The sequence below is a fragment of the Chinchilla lanigera genome, unplaced genomic scaffold, assembly GCF_000276665.1.
Source record: "Chinchilla lanigera isolate Chin_1 unplaced genomic scaffold, ChiLan1.0 scaffold00105, whole genome shotgun sequence".
NCBI classification, from domain to species: Eukaryota; Metazoa; Chordata; class Mammalia; order Rodentia; family Chinchillidae; genus Chinchilla; species Chinchilla lanigera.
Window position 1 is genome coordinate 919,521 of NW_004955506.1, and position 25,529 is coordinate 945,049.

Genomic DNA, 25,529 nt, shown 5'->3' on the forward strand with positions numbered 1-25,529 from the left:
TGCAGTTCAGGCTGGCCTTGAGCTCACTTTGTAGCCCAGGCTGATTTCAAACTTCCAATGATCCTCCAGCCTCAGCCTCCATGCGCTACTATACTGGCCTATTTTTTTCCTCTTTAAAATAAAAAATAAAAGGTACAACGTGAAAAAAATAATTTGTATTCTACAACTCAGAAACTGTTTCAAGTATGTAACTGGCGCAGGAAAAAAGAAAAAGAATTGCATGTGTACAAATAAATATTCATACTAGACGTGTGAGACTGTGCTTGGCAGTGCCATTGTAAAGCAAACCCAAACCATCAAGACGACAGGTTAGGTTATGGATGGGGTGAACTATAGCTCGCACACCTGGCCTCCAGGCAAAGATGGTAGACAAAAGTCTGGGTGGGTGGTGGTTACCTGGGAGGCAGGACAGGGCCATAGATGGCCCTGCTGTTCGGAGTGTCCATTGTCCATTGACCTGTCCATTCCAGGTCTCTATTAAATTATACTGTACAACTTAGGTACTTGTTCTGTGTATTCTCATGTAAAATGCAAAATACGAGTTTCAGATAACATGACAATTTTTAGTGGGAGGACATCCCTGTTGGCATTAAAACTCATTGTAAGTCTGAACTAAAAACCTAAAGTGTCTCACGTGGAAGAATGGAGGCCAGCTCACTCCGAGAGGTGTGGCACTCGTGTGAGGAGGAGTCTAATGCAGTGGTGGTGAACCTATGCCATATGTGTTTTAAGACTGGAGATGTTAATGTGTGAGTTACTTTTCCTAAACTAAAACCACACTGTTAAGGGCACTTCACAATAAATAAGTGAGTTTGGGGTTGCAGTCTTGGCACTTGATTCACTATCACTGGTCTAGTGGATCGGAGCTCATCAGGGCAGTGTACCTGGAGGTGATGCAGGCAGCTCATCTGTTCACATAGCATTGATGCTTTGACTCCTGAGGGAGGCTGCGGTGCACACTCTTGAGCTGGTCTTTGAGCACATGGTCTCAGCAGCCCAGAGCATCTTTTTGTGACTGTTGCCTAGTTATACGTATCTGTTAGTGACCTGTTAGGTGTTTTGCCTACTTTTTCAAAAGTTGTTGTTGGCAGGGATATAGCTCAGTAGTGCAAGTGCTTGCCTGGCAAGTGCAAAGTCCTGAGTTCAATTTCCAGTACCAAAAAACAAAACAAAAAAAGAAATGAGGCTAAAAGTTGGATTGTTGAATTGTTTTGTGTCTTTAGATTTGATATCTCAAAGGCATCTTCAAATTTATTTCATTTGAGGTTCTAGCTCATATGCTCCTTTTAAATTTATCCTGTCTATTCTCATTTCTACTGATGTAGTCTATTTCAAAACTGGTATTGCTGGGACAAAATACCTGGCACCCACAAGTTCAAAGGAGGAAAGGTTAATTCCAGCTTACAGTTTATAGAGGTTTCAGTCCATAGTTGGCTGGTTCCAAAGCAGGGTGGCATAGCAGAGGGGCATCACAGAGGAAAAACAGTTCATAGTATGGCAGGCAGAAGGCTACCTTCTTTCTCTCCCTTTATATTCCATCCAGGATTGTCTTGATTACTTTTCTCTCATTGCGGAGACAAAATATCTGACACCCAGAATTAAGGAAGGAAAGGTTTATTTAGCTCACTGTTTGTGGAGGTTTCAGTCCATACTTGGCTGGCTTCAAGGCAGAGTGGCACAGGGCACCCATTCATGGTGGCAGAAGATAGCAAAGCAGCAAGAGCAAAAGGGAAGAATAGTGGCAAGCAGCCTCTTTTCTCTCCCTTACATATGCAAACTACCCGCCCCAGGGTGGGTATAGCACTCACACCATAATCCCAGCATTAGACCATGGATGGATCATAAACTCTAGAAGCCTACCCCATGACTACATGAGGCTTTGTGGGGAATTCAGACACAAACCATAATAAAGATACAATCAGATTGATTGGTGCCACCCATGCTCAGGGTGGGGCTTCCATTAATTACACCCTTAATCCCAGTAGAACACTATTAATCCACATTCACACACTGTAATCCAGCCAGCTACCTTTGAAACTCCCCACCTATGAGTGCATGAGGCTTTGGGGGAACATTAGATACAAGCCATAGCACCTGGGTTACTGTGTAAATTTCATTGCTTTTGCTTATTTCTTTATCAGCATTAAAGTGGTTGAGTGGTTAAAGAGTGTTTTTTCCCTCTCCTACCCACACCTTAGCAGCTGCTCTCTTTTCTGTTTTCAGCCTTATGTTCTGGGTCTCTCTTTCCAGTACAGGTCTTTACCTGGCCCTCCTGGTCCTGGCTTCCTGAGTTGCTGTCTTACCTACATGCCTTCTCTTTCCTATGTTGTGAAATTAGCTCAGATTCTGTCACTTCCCGCTACTACTTGCTTGACACCCTCACCAGAGTCTGTTGACAGAGTCTCTTGACACCCTCTTCAGGTTATCTGTTAATGTGTGTGGCCTCAGTCTAGCTATGGGGTCCTTGAGGGCATTGCTGGGGTCTTCTGACTGCTGTGATCCCATCCCACTCCACTTGCCTGTGTTGAGTTGAATAGAGGTGAGCTGATGCAGTAGCCTGGGCTGAACTGCTTTCTTTGGTTTCTTGTGCAGTGGGCATCCCCACCATCAGATGGTGTGGAGCTGAAGGGGACTACAACGTCATGGTGATGGAGCTCCTGGGCCCAAGCCTGGAAGACCTCTTCAACTTCTGTTCAAGGAAATTCAGTCTCAAAACTGTTCTGCTGCTTGCTGACCAGATGGTAAGCACTCCTCTCTCAAGTGCCCAGTAGCACAAGGTGCTTGGCACACACTCGTTGACTTGATGGGACAAGTTACTCAGTTTCTGTTTCTGTTACTGTGCCTCTTGCTGCACACAGGGAAAACAGGGATTTGTTTTAACGAAGTGCTGCTCTGGAATTGAATTTCTTGCTATTGCTTTTCTGTTTGTAGATTAGTCGTATTGAATACATTCATTCAAAGAACTTCATCCACCGAGATGTAAAGCCAGATAACTTCCTCATGGGGCTGGGGAAGAAGGGCAATCTGGTCTATATCATCGACTTTGGGCTGGCCAAGAAGTACCGGGATGCAAGAACCCACCAGCACATCCCCTATCGAGAGAATAAGAACCTCACGGGCACGGCGCGGTATGCCTCCATCAACACCCACCTGGGAATTGGTGAGTCTTGGGTGTGCAGTTGCTGACCTGGGGTGCATTTGGCCTATCTGTCCCTTTGCTTGGGGAAAGGCGAGCTTCTCAGTGGCCTTAGGATTGTGAGCATGCATGGTGCTTTGACCCATGGGTCTGGAGGCCATTGTCCCACCTTTGTGGCAGACAGGCTGGCTTCAGTGACTATTGTGGCAGGGCAGGCAAGGCTGGCTTCTCTAGCAGTCATCTCAGACATTGATATTGCTCAGTCAAAGTGTTTGGGGATTTCCTCCATGGACAGGAAAGATGGCTGGTGAAGCAGTAGTCTGTTTATTCCATCATCATGTTTACTGAGTCTTTTTTTTTTTTTAATCCACTCACACATATACCATCCCTCATGTGTTTCCTTTTTCTTTCCAGAACAATCTCGAAGGGATGACTTGGAGTCTCTGGGGTACGTGCTGATGTACTTCAACCTGGGCTCTCTCCCCTGGCAGGGGCTGAAGGCTGCCACCAAGAGGCAAAAGTACGAGAGGATCAGTGAGAAGAAAATGTCCACTCCCATTGAAGTGCTGTGCAAAGGCTATCCCTGTGAGTTCCCTTGCTACCCGCCCAGCCCCACCTGTGTGAGCTGGCCTCTGGAAGGAGATGGTCAGCCTGGGTTTTTGTGACATGACTCACCTTCTACAAGAAGGGTGGCAGGACAGGGACAACAGTGTGTATGGAGGGAACAATCTACCCTCTGCTCTTTCTGACACATTCCTGAGATCCTCTCCGTGGAGGTGCCCAGGAGATGCCTGCCCAGTTAGGGAGGAAAAAGTGCTGATGTCCATACCTACCTTTTGTTTGAACTGACCACAACCTCCAAAGCCATAACCCAGGGGATATTCCTGTGTGCTGAGGGACTGACCCTGGGACAAGTACCCTAGGGAACATTAAATTGTGCTGGGTGTGGTGGCACATGCCTATAATCCCAGCTACTTAGGAGGCTAAGACAGCCTGGACAACTTAGTGAAACCGTATGTCAAAATTTTAAAAGCTGGGCATGGTGGCTCACACCCATAATCCCAGCACTCAGGAGGCTGAAGCAGGAAGATGATTGCAAGTTTGAGACCAGCCTGGGCTACAAAGTGAGCTCAAGACCAGCCTATATTGCATAATGAGACCCTGTCTCAAGAAAAATGAAAGAAAAATGTTTAAAAAGGGGCTGTGGATATAGCTGAATGGTAGAGTGGTCCTGAGTCAAGCCTTGGCACTATCAAAACAAAAAAACCTTTGCTGTGTGATGTCAGTGTTTTGGGCTTCTTCCCCGACTGCCGCCTTTTGCAGTGCTTTTTTTTGTGTTCTTGAACTCTAGAGCTGTTTGTATGCTAGGCAATTGCTCTCTGCCACTGAGCTGCATCCCCAGCCCTTTGGCATGGAATTTTGATATTTGAGATTTCTTGTTTTCACACCTTCCATGTGGAGATACGGGAGGTAAGTGGATGTAAATAGACCCTAGTCTGGGTCACAATCAGTAATGGAATGGCTCATCAGTGGAGTTTGTTTTACAGCTGAATTTGCCACGTACCTGAATTTCTGCCGTTCCTTGCGCTTTGATGACAAGCCTGACTACTCATACCTGCGCCAGCTCTTCAGGAATCTGTTCCATCGCCAAGGCTTCTCCTACGACTATGTGTTCGACTGGAACATGCTTAAGTTTGTAAGTGCCACTGCCAGCTCAGTCTTGTGGGATAGAAGCAGGTCAAGCCTGGAGTGGGTGGTGGCTGCCACATCCCAGGCCAGGTCTTGTACACAGGGCTCAGGTTTTACAGTGTGTTCATTTGCCAGGTTGTGAAAGGTGAGCCCACTGGGTAGGACTGTGGCCCAGGGGTAGGCATCTTACCTGCCTGACCCAAGGTACCAAGAAGCAGGATGCTGCTGGGGCAAGCACAAGGCTGATGGAGGCTGTGGGGATTGGCGGCAAGGTTGTGGAGTGTGCCCTTGGGCAGGTCTGCCCAGAGACAGTGCCCTTATGGTTGCTTAGTCCTCCTTAGTGGAAAGGCCATTCTGCTGTAATAGCCCTCACTAGTTCCAAGGGCTTTGTTGGTGGTGACGTGTGTTACTTGCACAGTGACTTGGAGGAAGCCTGGTAGTGTCTGGGACCCTGCCCCACCCTTACCTAGCCTCACCTGGGTTCAGGGTCGGTAGCCTGGTACTGAGCCTACATGGGAGCCTTGTAGGCAAGTTGTGTTCGGTTTCTTTCATTACCCTAGTTTGACCACCAGAGGCGTGTGTCGACCCCTGGGTGTGGGCAAGGAGGCCTTGGAGCTTCTGGGCCAGAAAAATCAAGCTTCTGTGGCACTTTCCAGATCTTCGATTAAAGTCACTTTTATAGTTTAGTATAATAATTGCCACCCTCCCAGGCAAGAGCATCTACTAATAGAGGAGTAGAACTGCCTTCACAGAGATGCGAACCAGAAGTCTTACGTGGCAGTCATACCACAGTAAAGCTCTTGGCAGGGGCAGGGTAAGCTAGAAGTGTCTAGCCAGGCCTGGTGCTGGGAAGAAAGTACCCTGCAGAGTGGGTGGCCCAGAGAGCCCTCTGCCAATAGGATTAGTGCTGTGTCTACAGACTCTTCATTGTCTGGGTGTCAGAGTCTCCCTGCCACACAGTGATTCCAATATGCCCAGTTTGTTGCAGGTGACAGACTTGCTCAGAAAAGGGCCAAGAGATTCATTTTGTTAGCTTTATAGGGTTGCAGCCCCTCTGCCCAGCCACATAAGTTGACAGAAGCTGAGGGCCACCTGGAAGTGGACGGCATGACTGTGTCCAGTGGAATAGGTGTACCAAGAGGCAGCCACAGAGCATTGTTTGCAGACCCTTGCCGGGTAGCATTGGTGATGAGAGTAGAACTTAACACTGTGTGGCTGTGTTAATTGGCTGCTTAAGATTGAATGTGGCATGTGTCAGGTTGGTGTAGTGTAAAACTGGCTGCCAGCCTCACCATTGGCCTATGCGTCCTTGGCATGGATAGCGTCCACAGTAACATGACAGTAGGCATGGGCCAGAGGCCTGGACTCTGGTTGGACACACTGTGAACCCACATTCCTGTCTCTGACCTGGCTCATGCTCTCCTACATACCAGCATGTTAATAGAGAGAGGATTGGTGCTGTTGCTGTGGCAGTAGGGTGGGAGTTCCTGCAGTGTGTTGGGAATTAGAAGAGGCACCCTGGCCATTCCTACAGATTGTATCATCATCCCTGTGCAGAGGAATGTTGTTTTCTGACTTGCTGTGCTGTTGCAGACAGCTTTACAGGGCAAATCACACCTCAAGGTACTGAGGAGAGCCAGTGGCTTTGGGCTGCTTTGCACCAAATCCAAATCTGTCCTCACCTCCTTCGCTTCCTCAGGGTGCCAGCCGGGCTGCAGATGATGCCGAACGGGAACGCCGGGACCGAGAGGAGCGATTGAGACACTCCCGGAATCCAGCCACCCGCGGCCTCCCTTCCACAGCTTCTGGCCGCCTTCGGGGGACCCAAGAAGTGGCCCCCCCCACGCCCCTGACCCCTACCTCACACACGGGTAAGTGCATTTCATAGCGTGTGGTCTCATGGAGCCTGGGCAGGTACACTTGGTGGTTGATGTAACTCGTACCCTCACTTCAGTCAGTTCTTATCCTGAGTGTAGATGGGCTCAGGACACCTTTAAAAACATCCCTTTACCAGGACCTGATCTGTTAAAAGATTTGAGTTCTTGAAAGGTGGTATGAGTGTTTGAAATTGCTCATATAAAATTTTCTGCTCATAGTATGTGTCTCCCCCATGCACCTTTAAGTCCTCACTCCTAAGTCCTGGATATTGGGGCCTTGGGGCACATTCCCACCACTAGCTGATGCTCCTGAGCTAGCTGGATCCCTATGCTGGTGAAAGGTATTGGTGCTGCCCCTGGAGAGGGGAGCCCATCCAGAGCCCAGGGAGGTGGGTACAGAGTGGGGGACTGGACAGTGGCCTGATCCGTGTGTTGAGTGAGCAGAGCTGTCAGCCACTGCTGCATCTGTGGGAGCAGCCAGGGTTCCTCAGGATCCATGCTCTTTCTCCCCTCCAGCTAACACCTCCCCTCGGCCTGTCTCCGGTATGGAGCGAGAGCGGAAAGTGAGCATGCGGCTGCACCGTGGGGCACCGGTCAATGTCTCCTCCTCTGATCTCACAGGCCGACAAGATACCTCTCGCATGTCCACCTCACAGGTATGTAGGCTAGGGCCAGCCAAGTTTGGAGGGGAGGGGATGTCAGCAAGTATAGGCCCCGGACCTCTCCCTTACTCTGTGTGGACTGGTCTAACATACATGCTGAGTTGAGAGTGGGATGGTATTTGTGAAAGGGCTGATGCCTTCCTTTCCTCTTCTTTTTTTCCCTGTTTTTGAGGATTTCTTAACCGGTGGGGAGTTGGATTCCTGGATGTGTGTTGCTTCCTGGTTGGAGCTTGAGACAGCTGAGCTACTGAGGGCCTGTGTCCCAGCCTCGTGATGACAGTAGCAGTGCACTGTGGGAATCCTTCTCTTGGGTTGCTTGATTTCCAGCTACCACCCTGCAGACTGGACTCCACAGGCCTGCTCGCACTTTGTGGGGGCAATGACTTTCAGCTTCTTTCCTCGTTTTTGCTCACCAGGAGCGAAGTGCCTGGAGAGGGAGCAGCTCCCAGGAAGGGCTCCTGTGGGCTGTGAGCTGCTTGTCTTCTTTTGGCCCTGTCTGTCTCTGATGTGGGGGGTGTTCAGGGAGCTAGGCCTACAGCACTAGAATATGGGACAGAGTCTTCTTCCTCTGCAACCATCTTTCCTCTGCATCCTCCTCACTCTGCTTTTATTGTTCATGTTGTGCATTTGCTAATGTGCTTCTCTGAACAAACCAGAACATTTTTATATACATATGTACCAGTTTCTTTTTCTCAGATAAATTTGAGAGTTCTCCACTTGAAGGGGTCGGGTGGGGTGGGACAAGTTCTCAGGAGCTGTTCCTGCACCAGTAAGCATTTCAGGGGGTGCCTGGTTCCACAAGGAGTCTCATCAGGTGAGCAGAAGCTCATGGTAGAAATGCCCTGGCAGCAGCCCCAGTTCTTTGTCATGCCATAGTGTCTGTCTGTTGACTAGGAGGAGCTCAGAGTGGCTCACTGCTCAGTGCATAGGGTCCCTTGGGGCCTGGTGTGGTAAGCAGCAAGGCCACCAAGACCAGCAATCTTAGAATGAGTAGCTTCCTGAACATTTCTGATCAGCTAGACATTGTATCAGAAATGGACTGGTTTTATTGTGTAATAGCTTTTTCCTAGTAAGAGCAGATATGCAGGGGGAGTTTGTGTGTGGGGGGGGTGTCCCCCATTGAACCCAGGCTATCACTGTGGGCTGTGTCCCCAGTCCACCGCCACATCTGGTCAGAGGGTTATTTGAAATGCAGGCTAGGCAGGATCTGACCAGCATCATGACTGAGCCCCTTAGCACACACACGCAGGTCCTGGGTGAGATCTGTCTGCCACGGTCCTAGCCTCCAGTGGACTTGGACATATTTGTGTCAGCTGTCTTGCAAGCATGGACTAGGGAAGAGGCAACCTTTATGTGTGTGAACATTGAGAGAAATGAGTGAGTTGAAAGGTTCTGGGGTGCTGGCAGTGCAGCATCTCCTTGTCTGCTTTGTAGCCATCTCAGCCTCAAAATAGCAGGAAAAAATGCCCTTCCTCTTGTCCTTCCTTCTATGTGGCACTCTTGGGGTCAGACTGTCTGCTGGCTTGGACTGTTTGCAGTGAAGAATTGTAACACAGGTGTGAACTCAGGGAGGGTCAGATGTGTATCTTCCAGAGGAAGCACCTCGGCTTTTCCTCTAGCCACCCTGGGTTTCTAGACTGTTTGCATTCAGGCTGTCCCCATGTACTGACCTCTCCAAGATTGGTTCCTCTTTGGCCACCATCTTGAGAGTTTCACTGGGACCTGAAGGGGTCTGCCCAGTGTGCTCGTCCAGGGCAAGAGCTGTTCCTCCATCAGTGCACCCCCACACATGCACTCTGGCAGTTTGGAAGCTGGAAGGCTGGGAGGTGAGGGGTCGCTCCAGGAGTGCCTACAGTTCTGTGGCCTCCACTCTCACGTTGTCCTAGAGAGAGTTGGCCACTGGATTAGCAGGCACTGCATGTGTAGACACAGGATCATGGCAACCACGCTGTGCCAACTGAGCTTTCTCCTCGGCTGCTGTTCTTTGTCCTCTCAGCCCCTCTAGGTGTGGTGCATCTAGTCAGCAGAGAGGCTTCATGGGGCTCCCTTGTCCTCATTCCCCTGCCCACGTGCAATGGCCCCACAGCACAGCACAGGTCACTGAGTGGCCTTCTTGGTGGTGCAGGGCCTCGCCCCCACCTGGGCTTTGCAGGAGGCCAGCTGCTCCCTCCTTGGCACCGTCCCTTCTGAAGGGCACCTTGCCTTAGGCCATGCCTCTGGGGAGACCACAGTCCCATTTCCCAGTCTGTAAGTCAGTTCTTGGATCTGCGGGGCGTCTGGTCAGTGAATCCATTTAGGTTTTTTTCTCTTTGTGAGAAAGGGCCTTCTCTGTCCAGTTTGCACCCTTCCCAAAAATAGATCAGCAGCCCCGATGCACCTGTGAGTGAGGAAGTGTGACCCATGTGTGTTTGGGGAGGTTCCATCCCTCCACCTGCTCCAGGGTCTGTCCTGTGCCCTTGTGGATTCTGGAGAAGGAACAGTGGCTGCTCCCAAAGGCTAGTCATGAGAGGCAGGTGAGCTGTGTAGAGAGACTGGCCATTCCCAAGGGGTCCCTGAGGTGGCACCCATCAGTGTCTGTGGACCTGCTGAGGAGAGGAAACACATCTGTACTCAGGCCTGACATGGGTGTCAGGGGGCCGGGGCCTTGTATGCTGGTCTGGCCAGCGGGGCGCTTACCAACCGCTGTCTTTTCCCCACCTCAGAATAGCATTCCTTTCGAACACCACGGCAAGTAGCTGCTCGTCTCCGTCGGAAGGCAGCACTGGGTGAGTGTGCTTATGGTGGGGCTCGCAGACCACTCCCCATCCCATCATAGGGCTCGCAGGCGGGCTGGGCTTGCATGCTAGGTGCTGGAGGCATAGTGAGGCTTCTTCTGCTTTGTTCTTCTCATGTGAGCTCCAGAGCAGCAGCAGTCAGCATCCCATCTGAGGGAGAGAACCATCCTCGATCTCTAGATGGAGCAACCGTAGGGGGCGGGCCTGCCGTGTCCTTGGCCACTGGCCTCCCTGTGACTGCATTCAATGTGTCGGTGCTGTCCTCTGCCCTGGGCACTGGTCAGGCCTCCCCCCCAGCTGCCCTGTCCTGGGCTGTACTGGGACTTGTGTCTGTTGTGCTCAGCTGAGTGGCGCCACGCTTGGTGTTGGGGCTCTTGAGCTCTTGCTTCGTTCAGACTCCTGGTGGTCTCTCCCCATCCTGGCTTACTTAGTCACCCCTCTTCCTCTCTCATTTATCTCTGTCCTCATTCTGTGTTTCTTTCCAAACTTGGTCCCAGCCTTGCCATCTCGTCCCTGCAGCTGTTGTCTGTATTAACCCATCCAGCCACAGCCACCTACTCCCTGCGCCGGTGCATGGCTGGGTGTCCACCCTGAGCTCCCTTCTTGTCAGCCACTCAGTGGCGCCTTCTAGCAGGGGCTTGAGCTTCTGAGGAATTTCATGCCACCCAGAGACCTGCTGTGCATACTCTTGGAAGTGTGTGGGTAAGGACTGCTTTAGTGTCTTCCCTGCAGAGGGATTCCTGTTTTCAAACCGTCTAGTTACTTTCCAGGAAGAGACGCTGGGAACACGTGTCTGCCCCAGTGGATCCTCAGGATCAACTCTGCGCTCTCCTTGCTTGCATGCCTCTTCTTCCTTCCCCTTCTTGCTGTTGTCTGCTCAGCAGTGTCCAGGCTGTGGAGGTCTCATTTTGCAGCCACGGGTATAGGTGTCTAGGTGGGAACCAGGTGGCAATGTGTCCTTTACTTTTCAGGCTCCATGACTGGTATTTGTCCCCGGCACCTGGCTGGCTGTTGCTCTGTCCTCATGCTGACCTTCTCCTATGCTTTGGCTCCGACAGATTCCCAGTCGGGTGGCTTCCAGTGGTCTTCAGTCTGTCGTGCACCGATGAGAACTCTCCTTTTTGCTGTGAAGGGCAGACAATGCATGGCTGATCTACTCTGTTACCAATGGCTTTACTAGTGACACGCCCCCTGGTCTAGACTCGAAATGTTCACACCGGGAGCTCTCCAGGCCACTCACCCAGCGATGCTCGTGGGGAATCCAAATACAGACTAAACGGACAGGCTCCGAGAGCTGCCACCCACCGCCAGGGGCTGGCACCATGGCCCCTACAGAAGCTCAGTTACCACAGGGCTGGGAAGACGAGCAGAGTGTGGGAGACGTTGCAGAGACCCCAACTCCCTGCCGCGAGCCTCTCCACCCCTCCAGTGGTGGCCAACCTACGCTCCCTGCGATCCCACTGCAACTACCAGTCTTCTACTTGGTTAAGACAGTTTTGTATCATTTTGCTAAAAATTACTGGCTTAAATCTGTGTAAATCTGTCTTTTTATTGTTTCTTTCTTGTCTGTTTTTGCGGTCTTAAAAAAGATGTTGACTTTAAAGACTCCTAAGGTAGACACTGGCTTGCCGTGTCTGTGGAGTCAGAGAGGGGCACACAAATGTCAAGGATGTGCGTTCCATTTCTGTTTTCTGTGTTGTGTTGTCCACTGTGGAGAAGGAACGTCTCATCAGAAGCTGTGTGTGCGTGTGTGTCTGTGCGTGTCACAGGCCCCTCAGCTCAGTTCTGGCCTTGTTCACCCTCCCTTCTGTAAGCTGAAATACCTGCTGTCGTCAGCGCACTAGAAAGCGTGGCTACTGCAGAGCAAGTGTGCTCAGTGTGTTGCTCAGAACGTCGTGCCTTTCTGCCCAGAGGAGGCAAGGAGGAAGTGAGGGACTCTGAAGGATTGGGCACAGAGGCCTTTAGAGCCCATAGGTAGTCTGGATTAAAGTTGGGTGTGCGTTTCTGATTTCTGACTCAGAGACATGGGGGTTGTGTAGGGGGTTGTGTATGGTATTTTGGTAGTGTTTGTTGCCTTTATGCCTTTGAATTGGGGAGTTTCTGAACAGACAAATACTGCCATGCAGATTGGCACTTGGTCTGTGTCTTTGCCTGCTCAAAGCCAGGGAGCAAGTTGTCCTCCTAGGCGCCAAGTTTGCCCAGAAAGGCTACTGGCTGAAGGGAGTCCACCTAGAGGTGCCAAGAGGCAGGTGACTGCCCACCTCAATCTAGAACCCTCATCTCCAGAAAGATGTGGTGCCACATGCTTTGTGACCTTCAGCCAGATGTCTGTCGGGGAAGCCGTGGCTGCCCAGGAGAGGCACCTTCTGCAAGCTGGCCTGCCACTGGCAGTTAGGATCCTCAGATACTCTTCCCTGCCTGTGATTGTGTCCAGCATATGTACTGCTTGGTGGAGGTGGCAGCAGGCCTGAGCGACCCTTGGGGACACGATGCAGTATGTGTTTATGGGTCCACCTCTGTTTCTGCCTACCATTGTATGGAGAGTTCTGCTGGGGCCAGGGTGCTCTCGGAGGGGCTGATGGTGCCACCGTGGCTTTCCCCTCCTAACCCAGAGACCCCCAGCACAGAGCTCTTGGCCCTGGTGTACAGTGGCACATTCCGGTGTGCGGCCATTTGCTGTCCCAGCCATCCGTCTGAGCCTGTAGATGCTCCTCTGAATCCTGAGCTGGCTACTCTGCAAACATTTTGGGGTGTAGGGCCTTGAGCAGAAGGGCTGTGCATCTGTGTGCATTAGGAACTCAGGTGGGTCAGATAAGGTTGAGGTGTCCATGGTTGTGAGCCCCTTCCTTATTAGTTTTGGGCTCCCACTGTCAATGAGCTGGTGAGGGTGGCAGCAGACCTACACACAAGCTCTTTGTAAATAGCCATGGTCCCCAGCAGTGCCAGAGAGCAATGCCAGGCAGCCTCCAGATACTGCACCACATGCATCCTGGAGCTGCTGGTTGCTGTGGGAGTGGACCCGCCTGAGCCCTCGAGGGTGTGGCTGTGATGTTCTTGCCCAATAGTTAATCCCCATCACACTTACAGGAAACATAGTTAGAATGTGTGTATCAACCTATGTCTTGGTGACCAGTCTCTGAGCTGTGCGTTTGTACTACCACTGTATTTGTGTACTTTAACAATTGTGTAAATAATAAATTCATAATGACTTCTACGTTTCTTCCCTGCCCCTTTCGTGTGGTGTTTATTTCATCAGCTGAGAATTTTTAGTGGATTTGGATTAACTATGCAAAAACTGACCTTTTCTTTTTCCCCTGCCTTTCCTCCTTTTTGTGGTACTGGGGACCTGGCCAAGGCTTTCAGTGAGGTACATCCCCAGCTGTTTTTTATTTTGAGACTGTATTGCTAAGTTGCCCTGGCTAGACTTGAACTCGTGCGACCTTTGTACCTCTGCTTCCCAGAGTGCTGGGATTTACAGGCCTGCATTCTCGGCAGCTGGCTGAATACTTCGCGTATTCTTATCCTTGCTCAGCCTGTGGGTGTTTGGTAGCTGGTTGGAGCAGGCACCAGGATGCTCCCCACTTGGGCTGTGGTGTGCATAGGTGGGGTCCATGCACCACTCAGGTGTATTGTGTGTGATGTTTCTGAGAGCCCCTCTCCCCTTGGTTAAACATCTTAGGACATAGGCCAGCAAGCTCTGTGTCCCACTGTGTAGCCCTGGTGCCTTAGATTTCCTAGAAAGTAGACAGGGCAGGAATTAAGCAATCTGACCTGTCCACCTTCCAGGGAGGGCAGCTGCCCACTCCCTCAGCTCAGTGCACCATTTGGCAGAGCTCTGCAACCCGCTCGCTTTAGCTCCCCACAGGAGCAGGTAGAGGGCAACAGGCCTGGGCCTGCCCTTTCTCTGGGATAGTCATCTGCATTTTGTGTGCTGACCAGCTCTGGGCATCCAGGTATGCACCAGCAGGACTTCTAGTCCACACTCACTTGGAGGTTGCCGGAGTTAAGAACATGCTGGAGAGAACTCCACAGCATCCCCTTGAACCACTGCCTTATTGTCCCTCTGGCCACTACTAGGCACCCCAGCCAGGAGTCCCAGACTACTCCAGTTTTGGGTTTTTTTTTTTTTTTTTTTTAAGCTCCTCTTTTAGCTGTTGTATGCCTGGGCATCCCATGTTGGCTTCTCATTTGTCTCACTGGAGAAGCTAGTGAGGACCTCTCAACCTCCCCTGCTGGTTGTAGGAGACACCCTCACCAGCTCTGCCCATATCAGCACCTTCCCCAGCCCAGTGTGCACTCCCTCCATTTGGGAGGGGTCTGGATGGCTATACCTTGCTGGGACATCTTGTGGGGTTGGGTTTTTAGAGCGTGAACTTTGGCACCTGAATGTGCCCCAACAGGGCAGGCCTATCATGGCTGTGCCCGTGCCATGGCACCCCAGCCCCTACTCCCAGCACTCAGTGGCCTTCCTGGATTCTTTTGGCCCTTTGCCTTATGACTTGCCTGCCAGGTCAGTGTCACCACGCTGGATGCCTGGCAGCCCAGCTTGAGCACAGCATGTGCCCTTTTCTGTTGGGAAAATAGAACCAGAAATGCTGGCAGAGAAGAGTCTGCTCACTGTGGGGAGCCCAGGGTGCTACATGCAAGTGGTGGCCTCACCAGGCCACATAGGTCTAGGGTGCTTCAGGGCCATGCAGCCTCTCCCTTCAAGGTGGGCCCCTCTCTATGAAACCACAGCCATCTTCCCAGGGAGCAAGCCCAACATCTTCACCATTTCAGAATTGCTTGTGGCCCCAGAGCCTGCCTTGGGGATCACCATTTCCTGACAGTTCCATGTTGACCAGCCATGCGCTGATACAAGCATAGGATAGGACTGGAGGAAGGTGTCCTGCTGGGCATGAGATTAGCTGTATGCCAGGTGAAGGATGGCCACCAGGTGAGGTCAGATTCATGGGCCATTCCAGGAACATGCTCCATCCTGTCGGCCACACTAGTGTAACTGCCATGGCCAGCAGGGCCAGTCAGGTCTGGGAGGAGAAGAGTAGATTTGGAGGCGCCAAGGACCCTGAGCAACAGAGGTAGCTAGGAAGAGGGAGGAGCCAGGCAGGTGTTTACTGAGGCCTGGCACTCCCATTGAAATGCCACTACTCCCCACAGCCTTGTCCCTTTCCTTCCTGTTTCTGGAAGCAGCTGATTCCCATGTTTGGGGTCCACCACATCCTGGGGCCTGGGGCTTCTACTGTTCCCACGCCACATGGTAAGGTTGGTACACAGGGCAGATCCTTCCAGAATATGTGTGGTTGTTGGGCGTCAGGGCTGGGCAGTGACCCCTTAAGGTACCAGCACTGCCCATCAGCTTAGTCCCTAGCAGAGGGGAGGAGTCATCTGAGCCACAGGCTGTAGGGAGGTGCCTGGGCTGCAGTCACCCAGCTTCTTCAAAGAGCTGGATGGGACCAGGGCCCACAGGGGCAGAAGGGAGGTGGACCAAGACGTGAGCTCTTGCCTCCTTTTCATTGCAGAGGAGCAGGGATGTGGCATCTCTCCGGCTGCACATGGCCCGCCAGGGTGCTCGCTGCCGTCCCCAGCGCCCACGACGTACCACCTACTGAGGCACCCCAGCACCCTCTGACCAGGCTCCCAGCCATGCAGGCCACCGCTGGCCACGAGGGCAGGTGGGTGTGAGGTACCCAGGGCCAGCCAGAGCTCTGAGTGCAGGCTGGATGGAGAACGGGGAGCAGAGATCAGCGGACACTGACCACTCAGAGCAAAGTGACCAGCCCACCCGAGGGGTGAATAAATGGAAGGCAGGAAAATGTATGTTTTAAGCCCACATGCAGTAAACAGAGCACATACACTGTGTCTCAGGTCAGTGCATTCAGCACTTGGGCTCCCACAGTCTAGAGATCAGTCAGGAGGTGCAAAACCACTTCCTGGAGCTTCCAGCAACTCACTGGGCCCCCCTCTTGCACACAGTGCCTCCCCCTGCCAGCCCTTTTGCTCAATGCCCTGTGAACACACCCTGCCAAGCAACCCCCACCTGCTCCTGCCGAGTCTAGGCTGGGAGGGCCAGCAGGAGACACTCCAGAGCCCACAGTACCGGGAAAGCTGACAAAGACAGGACCACTTGTAGGAATAACCAGGTTGTTTCCTGATGGAACTGAGACTTGGGATGAACAAACACAGCACAGAACTGCACCAGCAAGTCCCTCCAAGGCTCTAGCCACACAGATTTCTCTCTCACACCTTCCCTTCCTGGGTAGGCAAGAGGGATAGACTCTGCAGGAGAGGAGGGCAGGACGTGGGATCAGGCCCCAGGGAGAACCCCGCCAGCAGTCCTGGCCTACAATTAAAGTGGTGTTGTCTCAGAAGTCTGGGTTTCTAGGTCCTTGACCACAGTGAGGCACAGGCTGCTTGGGGTCTGCAGGCTGGGTCCCTTGGTGCAGACAGCTTATAACTGTGTGGCCTGGCTTCACTGCAGATCCACTTTGGAATGACATGATCCCCCTTCGCTGCCTTCCTACACAGAACAGATCAGGTAGTGACCCAGCAACTAGGCAGCCAGCTCTGTACCCCAGTACAGAGCTGATGGCCTCGCCTGAGCTAGTCCTGTTGGTGAAATAAATATGTGTTGCCAGTCTCTGTACCTCTTCCCTGTGCCCTGCCGGCCCCAGCCAGGCTGCTCATACACTGGTTTCCGGAGTGTGAACCACTTCCCCATTTTTCTCAGGCTCTGCCTTCAGGAAGTGCTCCACCTCCCGAGAGTCCACTCTCATATCCACGGGGGCCTTATGGAGCTTCTCCTCCTCTGAGGCCGAGGTCGCTGCCTCAGGCTTCGATGCCTCGGGTCTGTTCCTGATGCAGAAGTTGCCCAACAGCAGTACGAGGGAGGAGGTGAGCACCTCGACGCCCGCCAGGATGAACACATACTTGTAAACGTGTGTTGCGTCCAGCAGCTTGCCTGTGAGAGGACCTGGGTCACCAGCGGTGCCTATAGAAAACACAGGTGCCTCCCGGGGTGTCTAGCTGGTATACCAGGGAAGTGAGGCAGACCACTGCGGAACAGGCACCTTGCTGACTCAAGCACCATCCACAGAGGCTTTCTTTTGCCCTCTCCACTTCTTCCTCCCCCAAGCAAAGGCTAAGAAGCTGAAAGCAAGTGGCATTGAGGGTTTGCAGAGTCACGGGGCAGGGCTCCCCCTGCCAGGCATGGAAGAGCCTTCCTGTGGCCTCCTGGGGCATTACTGGGCTCTGCCAGCCTTGTACTCCATGATCAAGGACCCTGAGACATGGAGGGCTAGACGGGGTGGCTCAGGGTGCTCTCTTGCATCCCAGGACCTTGCTAGGGTAAAGGAGGAATCAGAGGCTACATGAGGCTCACATGGGGGCTACAGGGTGGGCACAGTGACCTCCCATGGGCCAGCGCCTGGCCAGGCTGCCCCTCCAGTGGAAAACCATAAACTTCACCTCAGATGGGCCCAGCTATCCACTCACTCCTGACATTTGTAGCCTGGGCCTCCCAGTTCTGGGTCCCTAGGAGTGTCCCCCAACTCCCCAGAAGTACTCACCGCCCGACGGGGGTCCAATGAGCACAGCTACGGCCTCCATTAGCAGCACCAGGCCAATGGCACTGGAGAACTTGTGGGTACCCACAATGGCCATGAGCACCTCAAACTGCAGGGCACCCACCATGCCATAGGAGATGCCAAAGAAGATGCAGAACACTACCAGGCCCCCGTAGTTGCTGGCCGTGGAGCCTGTCAGGTCAGTGAAGCCATTGAAGAACATGGAGAAACTGAAGAGGTAGACAGAGTAGGGCCGAACCTTCTTGAGCCCCGTGATGAAGCCGGCAGTTGGCCGGGCAAAGATGTCAATGAAGCCCAGGATGGTGAGCAGGAAAGCAGCCTTCGTGTCAGGTACACCCAGGTCCTTGGCATAGCTCACTACAAACACGGGTGGCACGAAGAGCCCCAACACCATGATGGAGGCAGCAACAGCATAGATGACGAAGCCGCGGTCCCGGAAGACACTCAGGTCCAGCAGCCGCCTGGACGTCTGCTGCGGCCTGGGCCCCCCGCCCGCCTTGGGAGCCACCAGTGGCCTCATGAGTGCGGCACACACACAGCAATTGAGCAGCAGGCCACCCAGGATGAGGAAGCCGCCCCGCCACCCATAGTGGTCCTGCAGCACCTGCCCCAGTGGGGACAGTGCGCACAGGAACACCGGGCTGCCTGCTGCTGCCAGCCCGTTGGCAATGGGACGCCGCTTACTGAAGTATCGGTTGAGCATGATGAGAGAGGGCTGGAAGTTGAGGGCCAGACCCAAGCCTGTGGAGAGGGGGTGGTATGAGAATGTCTGCCTATCCCTGGCCCCCACCAGCACCTCCCCAAGGGCAGGCTGCAGCTCTGTCCTGAGTAGTGGTCCATGTGGATCTGAGGGTGCTCATAGGGTAGCAGGGAGTAGATGAAGCCCCAGCCACCCCTGCTTGTGTCCACTGCGACCCTGAACTGTTTCTGATAGGAGGGGAACACATGTCTAAGACATCCTATTCAAAAGCCCAGTGCTCAGTCCATCCATCCCCCCATCTGCCAACACCCAACGGCCATCAGCCGGGCCTCACTCACCAGTAACGACCCCTGCCGTGAGGTAGAGCTGAATAATGCTCGTGCAGAAGGACGCAGCCACCATGCCCAAGGACGCGAAGAGGCCACCCACAAGCATGACGGGCCGGCAGCCAAAGCGGTTCACACACACACTACAGAGTGGGCCTGTAGGGAGGCAGCTGCTGGGGTCAGGCTGGCCCAGGCCTCCAGCCAGGCTCTGCCCTCTGCAAGGCCAGTGGGAGCCCAAGGTCATCAGCCCCAGCCCCTCTACCTGCCCAAGGTCACACCCTACCAGACACCTCCACTCAGCAAGTGTGCCAAAAGCTCCCGGGACCAGGGCCAGAGGGCAGGTTGCACGTGGACACTGGAGACACAGCCTCACCATGGAACTGATCTGAGCCCTGCTGCTGGTCTTCAAGGATTTGCCATCATTTAAGGAACAGTTCATGGGAGCCTCATCCTCTGGGACTGTCTATAAATACTGCCCATTTGTTTGGCCAGGTGCCAAGACGTGTCACCAAGGCCAGATCCACCTGGCCTGTAGGGAACATGCTGCTCCCCAGCAGGATCCTGTCTTGAGGGCTTCCCTCCAGGCTTCTGGAATCTGAGATGAGCCCCCACCCCCTTGAACCTCTGGATCAGCCAGTCCAAAGCCCCAAACCAGGGGCCCACTATGTGGAAGGCCCCACCTGTGCCATAGAGCATGGCCAGCAGGATGGAGGAGATCCAGGCCGTGTCACTGTAGCCAATCCCAAACTCCCGAATGAGCTCCTTGAAGAAGACGCTGACGGCCTTGGGGAAGGCGTAGGAGAAGCCGGTGATGACAAAGCAGCCGAAGAGCACAGCCCAGCCCCAGCCCCCATCTGGAGCCTTGATGCCTGTGGGGCCCTCATCCACTACGGCGCCTCCCATGGCCAAGAGGGCTGGTTCTTTCTCACCTGAGAGGAAAGAAAGGAAGCAGGGCTGGCTCAGGTGCCAGGGTGGTCAGGTAGCCACAGCCCTGCAGGGGACAGGAGGAACAGAGACAGGCCAGGCATGCCAGCAGCCTGGGACTGGCACCTGGTCACTCGCCAGACCTCAGCCATGGCCAGCCTGCTGGGCTGCTCCACAGCCCTCCACATCTGGCCACCTCTACCAGCTGCTTGGGGGGCAGCAGCCAGGCCCCTTCATTCATAATCCACCCTCAGCCTCCTGCTCCCACACAGCTGGCTCTGAAAGGCAGTGGTTTTGGGGCTCAGCCAGGATTCAGATCACCTCCTGGGAAAAGCAGAGCCTGCAGGGCAGTCAGAGGGCTGGTGTGTGCTGACTGTGCTGGCGGCAGCCACGCTAGGTGGTGGTGTCCTCTGGATCTCTGCCCAGCTCCACATGGGTGTGCACAGGGCCAGCCTTGCCCTCCCTCTCCTGCCCCAAGGGAACTGGGCTCTGAGCTGACTGTGTGGGTCTGGGGCAGGAGCAGACACGGGTATAGAGGCCACAGTGTCAGGGAGCAGAAGGTGGAGGCTGCCACTTGTCCCACTTCCTATGGGTGTAGCCTGGCATCTGCCAGACCTATCCTTAGGCTCTGGAGAAAAGCTGATGGCCTGATTGGTTTGAGGAAGGTCTCGGGCTAGGGGTTCACCCAAGAAGGACAGGTAGGGGAGGTGGCTTCCAACCAACCCACTGGAGTCTCTTCTTCCTGGCCCAGGCTGGCAACACAAGGAAGCAGCCCCAAACGCCACACAGCCAGGGCTGACTTCCCTTTTTGTAAATCCAGTAGCTTATCTCATCCAGAGGCTGGGGCCAGACTTCTCTCTTCCTGCCCCACTTCCATCAGAAGTCCCCCAATCCCAGAGGTTACCCCACCTTACCAGAGACAGCTGGGACGGGGGTGGCGTCCGACACCTAGGGCCTTCAGTTCAGTCTGCTTGGCCTCTTCCCACCCGTGGTGTGTGGCCAGCCAGCTCCCTGGGGAGAGACACAGCCCTGGTGTGTAAGGTTAGCCAGTGCAGCCGATGCCCAAGAGCCCCAGGCAGGAACAGCAGGTGTGACTCCACCACAGCACCTCAGCCCTGGTTTGGCTGTCTCTTGGCGACACCTCTGCCAAGTTCCTGGCTTCCTCCTGCAAGCACAGATCCCTTGTGGGTAGCCAGACACTGCGCCCTGGGGTGGAAATCTAGGCTCAGTATGAACTGTTCCTCCAGAGGGACCCACAAGCCTTCCAAGGCAGCACCCTACCTCGGACCAGCTAGCCTTATCCAAGCTGGCGGGACAGAGAAGAGCTGTGGGTCTAGTCATGACACACCAAGTGGTGGGCAACAAGCACAGGATGCTTTTCATATAAGCACTAAATTGAAAAGACCCCACCCATCATCCCAGCTACTCAGGAGGCTGAGGCAGGAAGATCACAATGAGCCCAGCCTGGCCAGTTTAGTCTGAGCTTGTCTCAAAATTAAAAGAGCTGTAATCCCAGCACTCAGGAGGTTGAGGCAGGAGGATCTGAAAGTTCAAAGCCAACCTGGGCTACATAGTTCAGCTGAACTACATAGCAAGACCTTGTCCCCCCACCCCCCAAAAACACACCAAAGAAATACAAATAAAAGGGCTGGGGCAGCTTGGTTGGTAGAGCACTTGCCTAGCATGGGAGGCCCTGGGCTCAATCCCTGGTACTAGGGAGAAGGGGGGAACACCCCTAAGATTATGTACAGCAAGGAAACTTTGAAAAAATATGTACATTTTAGGAACACACATTCACAGTTCACACTTTCTGTGAAAAAGAAGGGTATGATCCCTAGGCCCAGGATTCGAAGGGTGGTCATAAGGACAGTGGGAAGGTGACTGTCTCCAGGGGCCCCTCCTTGGTTTGGTTGTAGATTTATAGATTTTTTTTTTTGTACTTTTAAAAATAAATCAGGTAGATACTCAAGGCCAATGAGTGGGGTGTGTCCAAAACCAGCAACAGGAATATCCCAGCTCTCTGCACCTGGCAAACACAGGTGAGAAGCCCAGGGCCTCAATCTCCTGCCACACCAGCCATGCCTAGTGCTTGCCAGGGAATCATGAGTCCCTGAGCCTTTTAAGGCCCCCTTCCTTTGCATGTCCACTGTCCCCAAGGACTGCGCCCTCCCTGGAGGCTTCAGGTTCCCCAGGAGGCAGAGAATGGAAAGCAAGGAGGTGGGGACATCTGCTCCACCTGGATCTCAGAGGGTGGGCAGAGTTGGCCAGCACTCAGAGCCCAAGAGGGCACAGCATGTTCTGGGGGCATGGGAGGCTGTGGCTGCCACGTGAGGCTCACACAGGGAGGACCACCTGTGCCAAGGAGATGATGGCTCCTGGACAGGAAGCTCCCAACTGAGGCAACCATAGTGACTGCCAGTCATCCAGCAGAGGGTGTTTCTCAGTGAGGGTTCCACTTGCCAACCAGGGCTGACTCTTAAGCCAGCTGTCTGCCAACATACCCTGAAGCAGAGCACTCCACATAGCAGGCAGCATAGAATAAGGGGCTGAGATTTCCTAGAGTGAAAGGGCCTCATGAATCCAGCCTGGTTTAGGGGAGGGAGGTGAATCCAGCTCATTTCCAAGGATGACCCAAGCACAGGTTCATACTGATCTCAAGAAAACCCTGGGCTGCCTGGCCTGGGCCTGGGGAGAAGGCATCCACCACAGGCCACCCCTGAGAGCACACCCATAGGCATGCTGCAACAGGCTGGCCTTTCAGTGACATTTACCCTTCCAGGGAAGCATGTGAACCAGCCCAGAAATAACCTGGCCTCCTGGTTGAAGAAAGCTGATCTGGGGCTGGGGGGTGCCTCTGGGTCAGCAGAGGCTCCAGTCTGCTCTTAAGGCTGGCCCTTAAAGGTCCTTTGAAGGTCCCACATACCCCAGCAGCTGAAGCTGAACAAGGGACAGCCGATGGCAGAGTGCATGGAAGACCCTTGCAATGGCCCTACTAGGAGATGCCCCTGTGTCCCTTCCCACCAGGAGAGCCCTCTGCCCACACAAACCTCCAGCCCCAACAGAAACTCTCCCCTCCCTGGCTGCTCCTGGGCCTGTACCATGAACCGTAGGAGGGCAGGCTAGGTCTTTGCAGCAGTCCAAGCCTACTCTGTGGCTCTCCCAGGTACTGGCCTTTGTGGCCCAAGCAAGTGGCAAGCATATGGACAATTACATTCCTTCCAGTCACTTTCTAGACCACTGAGGGACAAGGAGACAACCTTGTTGCAGCTTCTCGGGGTGGCAGAGGCAGGAGGGTGCACAGGGGAGGGTGCACAGAGGAGGGCAGGCCTGCTTCAGAGCTGCCCTTCCTTCCTCTTCTGTGGCTGGCGTTGTGCAAACAGGTCACCAGCAGCATGCCTCTCCCCCTCCCCACAGGAGAGAGACCAGGCGCCCCGGGGTGTGCTGGGGCATAATGCTAGGATTTTTTCCCAGAGAGCAGAGGGCCAGCCCTCCATGCCTTCAGGACGGGCCCTCTCAGCCCTAGTGCAACCTCTCCTGTGTGGCTTTACTTTACATCATCTGCTGGGGCCAGAGGGGGATGCTGCAGATTCGCCCAGGCTGAGGGGCTGAGTCCCCCAGGGATGCTGCCAAGTGGTGTCTGGGCTCCGGTCTCGTCTGAGGCTTTAGCCCTTCCCGCCACACAGAGGCAACCCTGGGGCCCGGTCTACCATGCTGTCCAGCTCCCATCTCTCAAGGCTGGGGTCTGTGGCCAGCTCTGTCTACAGCCACCCCCGCTGGGCCCTATACAGGCTCCCCTCCCCGAGGTCGCGGCCCCCCCCTCCCTAGGGGAGGCCCAGGGTCAGGAAGCGCCCCCCACCGCCCCATGGGTGCTAGCGGTCAGGTGGGGAGGAAGCCGCCTGGAAGCCAGAAGCGAAGCCCCTCCTCCTCGCCGCGGCCCGGATGCAGGAGGGGTCGGACCGACAGGGCCGGGTAGGCGGTCGCACCCGGACTGAGGCGGTGGGGCGGGGGCGGGAGGAAGATCTGCCCGCCCGGGCAGCCGCGGGACGTGGGGGACGTGACGACCGCGCCGAGGGAGGAGCCGTGCCGTATTGCCTGGAGTAGGCGCCCTGCTGGCGCTACTGTAGCGGCCGTCGTGCGCAGGGTCAGCCAGCCTCTAGGCGCCCCTCGCGGGGTGGGCCGGCCTCCTCTGCCTCCGCTGGCGCTCGGGGACGCCGGCTCACCAACCGCGGGAACCCCGGGACTCGGCACCCGATCCCCACACGGCCCAATTCACAGATGGATGCAGCGGGCAGGGGTGTGCTAGCTTGGTTGAAAATGGGAGGAGCCCAGGCGCTGTCCGCTCCCCCCCAGCCTCTGCTCCAGAGCCGGGTGTCTTGTGGCCCAGGACCTGGTTCGAAGGCGCCTCCTGTCGCTCAGCGCCATCTCCCCTGGGGCTCCTCACTGGCGCTTTCCATCCCCAGGACCACGTCTGTGGGCCCCTCCACCTGCAAGTCTTGCTGGCTGCTCTGAGGTCACCAGAGCCCTCTCCTGGCTGTCCCTACAACTTAGTGTCCATGCTCCTGGCAGTGAGGGCCATAGCCTTCTGGGTAACCGGCCCTGCCCAAGGTCAAACGGAGCGAGTCCACCTTGGTGGCCACCCCAGGCCCTGACCACACCACAGCCCTGGGCAGGAAGGCTCCACACCTGTCCAGGCAGTGCCCCCTGGCCCCTTTGGGTGCAGAGCCCCCAACCCTGTCTCCTAGTGGCAGAGCACCAGTCACTGCCCATCCAGAGGGGGTTCTACACTACTGGAACTGCCCAGCCCTCAGCACGGGCAGACCCAGCACCCACCAGACACAGCCAACTCTCAGGCCCGCGGAACAGAGTTGGGACCCTCTTGGAAACACCACCCAGGGATCCCCCATGAGACCAGCCCCAGGCTTGGTTGCTTGGAGAGGCCACCTTCCTTTTGCTGTCCCTCAGACCATTCAGTGGGCCTGATTCGAGTCATCACACACTGATTCTGTCAGCCTGGGGGCCTGGACAAGCAGCCCAGTGCTTCTGGGACAAGAAGGACACGGGCCCCCCGCTGCTCTTATTTGGAGCCAGTCTCCCAAGAGGCCCAGAGCTAACGGCTTTCCTCCCTCTGAGTGCCGGATTCTGGATCGCCCAGCATCCAGGTAAGCACCTCATCCACCCACTTTCAGACAAGGAAATTGAGAGCCCTGTCTGGTTTTCCCGCAGGCTGTGGAGCAGCAAGGGCAAGGCTGGGGGTACCTCGATTCTAGAGGGGGCCCTCTACCTCTGCCCCGGGTTTGGACTCAGCTATATACCGAAGGTGAGCGTTAGATGGTGAGTTAGGAGAAAGAAGGGCCGAGAGATCACTCCCTCGCGTGGGCCCTGGCCCAGAGCGCACGTGCGCCCCTCTCCTTCGGGGACACCCACCAAGTATAGTCCTCGCGCCCTGGCCACAGACCCAGCTATTTATACTCAGGACAGACTCCGCTGCCCGGCACGGCCACCTCCTGGCCGGAGCCCAGCCCCCGAGGGCAACCCGACGGATGGTTGCCCCGGGAAGGCTGGGGAGCCGGGTTGCTGGTACCCCGTGGTGGGAAGCACGGGGGCTGGGAGGGCTCGGCTGAGCCGGGTCGCCCCGGGCCCCGGGGGCAAAAGAGTAAGGGTGAGGAGCCGGGGTGCAGCTCGAGGTCCCCGCCCCGGCCCGCACACGGAGCATCCCGGACGCGCCTACCTGCCGCCACTGCCTCTGCTCGCCCTGCCCGCCGCGGATGCCAGGCGCCGCGCCGGGGGCGACTTTAAGTGCTCTCCCCGCTCGCGCGGCACGTCCCCAGCGCGTCATCGGCGCCTGGCGCCGCCCCCCG

The 25,529-nt window shown here is 54.9% G+C and overlaps 2 protein-coding genes across 8 annotated transcripts in view; one reads left to right on the forward strand and one right to left on the reverse strand.

The window, feature by feature from the left end:
• Csnk1d (casein kinase 1, delta) overlaps positions 1–16,773 on the forward strand; it is a 31,635-nt gene extending 14,862 nt beyond the window's left edge. Inside the window, exons 3-10 of one of the 3 annotated variants that reach the window (XR_264318.2) lie at positions 2,593–2,741; positions 2,932–3,160; positions 3,551–3,721; positions 4,684–4,832; positions 6,525–6,696; positions 7,219–7,358; positions 15,658–15,810; positions 16,617–16,773. Coding sequence is in view for 2 of the 3 variants with exons in the window: in XM_005407211.2 (XP_005407268.1) it covers positions 2,593–2,741; positions 2,932–3,160; positions 3,551–3,721; positions 4,684–4,832; positions 6,525–6,696; positions 7,219–7,358; positions 11,197–11,247 (1,061 nt within the window). In the remaining variant the exon portion in view is untranslated. Of the gene's footprint in view, positions 1–2,592; positions 2,742–2,931; positions 3,161–3,550; positions 3,722–4,683; positions 4,833–6,524; positions 6,697–7,218; positions 7,359–10,066; positions 10,130–11,196; positions 13,358–15,657; positions 15,811–16,616 lie in introns of those variants that run through there. The other 2 variants (XM_005407212.2, XM_005407211.2) reach the window with 2 other exon arrangements.
• On the reverse strand, positions 16,263–25,494 carry Slc16a3 (solute carrier family 16 (monocarboxylate transporter), member 3). 5 transcript variants are annotated; one of them, XM_013506040.1, is made up of 7 exons: positions 25,400–25,494; positions 20,586–20,682; positions 19,428–19,676; positions 18,760–18,903; positions 17,704–18,462; positions 16,783–17,096; positions 16,263–16,655 (listed from the first exon to the last, which is right to left on the reverse strand). In XM_013506040.1, the coding sequence occupies exons 3-6, from the start codon at positions 19,648–19,650 to the stop codon at positions 16,819–16,821; spliced, it is 1,404 nt and encodes a 467-aa protein (XP_013361494.1). In that variant the 5' UTR covers positions 19,651–19,676; positions 20,586–20,682; positions 25,400–25,494; the 3' UTR covers positions 16,263–16,655; positions 16,783–16,818. The 5 variants fall into 5 exon arrangements, with proteins under 5 accessions (XP_013361494.1, XP_013361495.1, XP_005407264.1 ...); XM_013506041.1 differs by having other exon boundaries at positions 16,263–17,096; positions 19,428–19,530; XM_005407207.2 differs by having other exon boundaries at positions 16,263–17,096.
• Positions 25,495–25,529: the final 35 nt, after the last annotated feature.

Bases quoted from the DNA above. Each gene is read 5' to 3' on its own strand.
- Slc16a3 (XM_013506040.1), bottom strand. From the start codon at position 19,650: ATGGGAGGCGCCGTAGTGGATGAGGGCCCCACAGGCATCAAGGCTCCA. The intron at 18,904-19,427 runs GTGGGGCCTTCC...GCCTCCCTACAG, and splicing joins GGCCATGCTCTATGGCACAG to GCCCACTCTGTAGTGTGTGT. The intron at 17,097-17,703 runs GTGAGTACTTCT...GTCCTCTCACAG, and splicing joins CATTGGACCCCCGTCGGGCG to GCAAGCTGCTGGACGCAACA.